Here is a 4,883-nt window from a genome sequence, read left to right on the forward strand (position 1 = left end):
ATCTTGTCATCTAGGTAAATTTACATAGTTGCATATCTGGAGAATTTACCTTTCTGTCAAAGCTAAAAGACCTAAAAATTGGGTAGCACCTATTCACACCCTCTAGGTACGACATACGATTCTCAGTCCGCCCAGACGCAAGTGGTTACTTGGCACATCTGAGGAAACGGATCCGTCCCCACGGACAGCTCAGTCACTATACGTTAGGTCGCTGGGCGTAGTCCAGACATATTTTTCGATCGCGTGGCCTGAGCACACAAACACGGAGACGGAGAGTACCCAATAACGGAATTCGATGGCAGCTCTTACCAGCAGGCGTCGACAAGGACGCCGTAAATGGCTTCCACATAAAACACCCACCATCACTAGCTGCCCAATCACCTCCGGCACATGCATATAAGCCTCGTTCCTCCTAGCAGCCTACAAACAGAGCACGCAAATCTCCACCCCAGTTCACGCACACGCGCATTTACTAATCAGCCATGTCCACCGAGGCGCTGCTCGGCGTCGGCGCAGATGTAGCTGGAGCGGCGACGAGCCGGCGGTTGAGCATCGACGACGCGCTGACGCAGCACGCGGGGGAGTTCGGGCGGTGGCAGCTGCGGCACTTCGTGCTGGTGACGGCGGCGTGGGCGCTGGAGGCGCTGCACACCATGGTGATCATCTTCGCGGACCGGGAGCCGGCCATGTGGTGCCCCGCGGGGGACGGGCAGTGCGGCGACCAGTGCGCCGGCGCCGCCGCCGGGTGGGAGTGGGTCCAGGGGAGCGCCTCGTCGACGGTGGCCGAGTGGGGACTCGTCTGCGGCCAGCGTTACAAGGTTGGGCTCGCCCAGGCGATCTTCTTCGCCGGCGGCATGGTCGGTACGTACGTCAGTGCTCTGCTCCCATGAATCGACCGCTTGATCATGCAGTTTTATCTTTTCTCCTCGAAATCGCACGCGATGACGCTGGGTTAGACTTAGGACAGGACCAAACATGTGGCTTCCAACAGGTTCTGTAACTACTGTCGCCAATAGCAAGAGCACGGCGAAATTAAGTACCAACGCCGACGCCATAAATTAGGTAGCAGTGTGTGGTACAGTTCGTTATATGTCCTTGGCCATTATCTGTTTACGATTGAGTTGCTCGAGCGATTTTCTTTTTCTCCCCTAGCCTAACACTTGCCTGTCAAGGATTGTGTCCTCAGCCTCACAGCCTAAGACACTTGCGCATCACAGAGCTGTATCTCCAGCTTTCATAATCATGTTGGTTGCTGTTTGCCTCCGTGATCGACTTCTATCAGAAGTACAGTTCTACAGTTACTAGACAAAATGTGATATACTCATATTCTGGCGGATAATGTGTGCTCAATATGTAAGGTCTACGGCGGATCATGCATGCATGAAGGCCATGTATACACACATAGTCCAAAAAAGCCTCCTGTGCTGTCGCATAGTGGCATACCACAAAAGCTAGCTACATTCTCCACGACTCGAGAACACCAAGCAAAATCCCTCCGGTGCTTCTTCGCCATCCGTCGATGCATCACTCACAAGCGCCGTATACAAACATGGCACGTTTGGACATCATATCGATCGAATATGGACTGATGAGCTTACTAGTCTAGTAGGATAGTTCTACCCCAGTGTACCTGCAGCCTTTGTTTGACTACTGCAGCACCTCCAGCAGCCGCCTGCTACGACCGGCTAGTAGCATTATCTTGGAGTATTGTAGTCTGTCAGCAGCATGCTTTTCTAGACAACAAAATTGATTCAGCAAATACGTGAAGCAAAACCTGACCAGCTTGCCTAATGAAAATATGGCTGCCAGATTCATTGATCTGGTCTAAAGCACGCTCACTACTTTGACAAGATAAAGGCCTTGTTTAGATTAACCTCACTCTCGTGTAGGTGTCGCATTCTGCTACGCAATTTTCAATCCCTTTTGTCAGTTTCTGCAACCAGATATACTTGGGGATCTTCTGGCCGATCCAAGCATCCCGCCGCGCTGATGCTGCATGCGGTCTAGATCCTTTGAACAGTAGAAGCCCAACAACTTGAGGGTGACCAGTAACCTTCCAAATAGGTTCTTTTCAAGGATATCCCCTGAATTATTTCTATAAAACAAACTCTGTGAGCCCCAGGGAGCCCTCAACATTCGAACGGGCATGCACTACCGCACCTCTGTTCTTACTTATCTGGTTGCAGAAACTGACAGAAGGGATTGAAAATTACTAAATTGACAAATGTGTCGATATGAGTATAGTGTAAGGAGAAAAAATGAGTATAGTGATGAAGGAAGTTTTTATTGACTCGATAGTTCGCATCAAGATGATACAATTGCAACATGCATTTGCATAATAAAGATACACACAACCTAAACAGTCGAAATAAAAAGTTTAACATAGTGTATTGGCATGCAACACAAAGGATAAACTGTCCGAGGCGACGGAGAATGAATACGAAGATCACACTGCCATCCTTCTTATGTAACTAGGTAAGACCTCCTTGTATGCTCCCTCCACATATGAAGAGTTTATTATACTTTCATAATAGATGCAATTGGGCAATTGGCTCTAAGTAGCCAGTAGATGCACAAGTAGAGAACCTGCAGTTGGCTTCAAGTTTGTCTTTTGTTTTGCGATTCTAACGTACACATATATTGTTAATTGTTTTTCAGAGGAAGCCGTTCATGTGAAGTTCTGACTAATTGTTTCATTTTTGGCAGGCGCCGGTGTGTTCGGGCACCTATCAGACTCGTTTCTGGGCCGGAAGGGCGCGCTCCTGGTGGCCTGCATCCTCAACGCTGTCTTCGGCCTCCTCACAGCGCTCGCTCCCAACTACTGGGTCTATGCGGCCCTTCGCCTCATCACGGGCTTCAGCACCGGCAGCGTCGGCCTCTGCTCCTTCGTCCTCGCGAACGAGCCCATAGGCCCCTCCCGTCGTGGCATGGCCAGCATGTTCACCTTCTACTTCTTCTCCGGCGGCATAGCAATCCTTGCCGGCATTGCCGCGCTATTCCAGTCCTCGTGGCGCCTCCTCTATGTCGTCACCTCGCTTCCTTCTCTCGTGTACGTGCTCACCGTGTTGCCGTTCGTCTCCGAGTCCCCGCGGTGGTACCTCGTGCGCCGCCGCGCCGACGATGCCCTGCGCGTTCTGCGGGAAATCGCTACTGCCAACGGCAGGCGCATTCCGGACGGCGTCACGCTCAAGCTCGACGACGAGGGCGATGACAAGGAGGTCGAAGATCCCTCCACGGCGGCGTCATCAACGGGCTCCATCATTGATGTGTTCCGGTCGAGGACGACGCGGGTCAGGCTGGTGTTGTCCGTGCTCATCAACCTTTTCTGCTCGGTGGTGTACTACGGGCTCAGCCTCAACGTGGTCAACCTCAAGACCAACCTCTACATCAGCGTAGTTGTGAACTCGCTGGCCGAGATGCCTGCCTACGTGCTCACTGCGCTGCTCCTCGACCGCTTCGGCCGGAAGCCACTCGGCATCGGCACCATGCTTCTCAGCGGCGTCTTCTGCACCATCGGCAGTTTCATCCCCGGCGATGACGGTACCATGAGGTAACTTTATCCATAGTTTCATACGACCTACTAACTTACTTAGTATATACACACATTATGTTCTTTGTTCGAATAAATTTGAGTATGTTACTTTGCAGGTTGGTGAGGATGGCGTGCGGTGTGGTCGGGATCTTCGGAATGGCGGCGACATACAACCTATTGTTCATATACTCCGCGGAGCTGTTCCCTACAATAGTGCGAAATGCGGCGCTGGGGTGCACATCGCAAGCGGCACAAATGGGGGCTATATTGGCGCCGATGGTGGTCGTGCTCGGAGAGAGGGTGCCGTTCGCGGTGTTTGGCGTGTCAGGGATTATTGGCGGGTTGTTGGTGTTCTACCTCCCAGAGACCATGAACAAACCCCTGTATGATACCATGGCCGGTCTGGAGGAAGGGGAGAAAACCCTCCTGAAGTAAAGCAAAATTGCAGTTGGAATTTCCAAATCCAAAAATCAACTTCCATGGAGAACTCATTTTCATGCTATAATCGTACCGAAAAATGTTGATAGAACAAACTACAGCCGGAGGAAAGTGAATCACACAACTTGGCTATGTAGATTTATGTTTGTAAGGGGCTTGTAGAGTTTTCTGTAACAACCTTAGATTATTTCGCTAGTTAATACACCAAAAGAATGTTTATCTGTGAACCGAGTGACAAATTACTTATTTCCATGCGAGTGATACTGCCAACCGATTCATCATCAAACGAAATTGACTAACTGCGTCGGAGAGAGGCATGAGGCTCTTTCTTGTCAAAAAAGAAAAAGGAGGCTCTTTCCCCAACCCGATATTCAGACATAAGAAAGAAAAAGTTTATCTTCCTACTGGTTGGGACAGTCATGCTCACACACTTTCTAGCTCAGACCTCTGCTTCCTGGCCGCCGCATCCGCTGCAGCTCATTGGTCATCACCGGTCCGCTGACGTCGCTGGTCCTCCATGCGCTGGCCGGCGCCACCGCTCCTCCTCTATGCTATGGCCATCGTCGCTGGCTCTACACACTATGTCGCGCTTGCGCACACGTGGGCTAGCATCCTGGAAGTGCTAGTGCGGCACTTTCATGGATGCTCAAGGAGGAAGCTCCACGTCCTAGGAGGAAGACTTATCGGCCGCCGGATATGGGTCGAGCCATTCCATTTTGTCTTTAGCGGGCTCGGGGATCCCCTTCTACCACACCTCCGACCCTCCTTGCTAGCATGTATCAGCGCCATGATTGTGTCAGCCATGGCTATGCTACCATGGTCGTTGGCAAAGGGTAACTTTTGGGTTTTTATTTATGTTACACGGGATGTTGTGATTTATTACATATGTGCATCATTTTTGTTGTGTAAGCAT

At 50.9% G+C, this 4,883-nt stretch overlaps 1 protein-coding gene across 1 annotated transcript; it reads left to right on the top strand.

Moving 5' to 3' along the window:
- Nucleotides 1-395: 395 nt before the first annotated feature.
- On the top strand, nt 396-4,134 carry LOC124675525 (organic cation/carnitine transporter 4-like). The gene is made up of 3 exons (XM_047211604.1): nt 396-861; nt 2,707-3,550; nt 3,649-4,134. The coding sequence occupies exons 1-3, from the start codon at nt 483-485 to the stop codon at nt 3,965-3,967; spliced, it is 1,542 nt and encodes a 513-aa protein (XP_047067560.1). The 5' UTR covers nt 396-482; the 3' UTR covers nt 3,968-4,134.
- The last annotated feature ends 749 nt before the right edge of the window (nt 4,135-4,883 follow it).

The sequence above is a fragment of the Lolium rigidum genome, chromosome 7, assembly GCF_022539505.1.
Source record: "Lolium rigidum isolate FL_2022 chromosome 7, APGP_CSIRO_Lrig_0.1, whole genome shotgun sequence".
In the NCBI taxonomy this organism is placed as follows: Eukaryota; Viridiplantae; Streptophyta; class Magnoliopsida; order Poales; family Poaceae; genus Lolium; species Lolium rigidum.

What these genes read in the sequence shown, in the direction of transcription:
- LOC124675525 (XM_047211604.1), top strand. Translation starts at nt 483, where the DNA reads ATGTCCACCGAGGCGCTGCTCGGCGTCGGCGCAGATGTAGCTGGAGCG. An exon ending in CTTCGCCGGCGGCATGGTCG is followed by an intron (nt 862 to 2,706) that starts GTACGTACGTCA and finishes CATTTTTGGCAG; the next exon opens with GCGCCGGTGTGTTCGGGCAC. An exon ending in GGCGATGACGGTACCATGAG is followed by an intron (nt 3,551 to 3,648) that starts GTAACTTTATCC and finishes GTTACTTTGCAG; the next exon opens with GTTGGTGAGGATGGCGTGCG.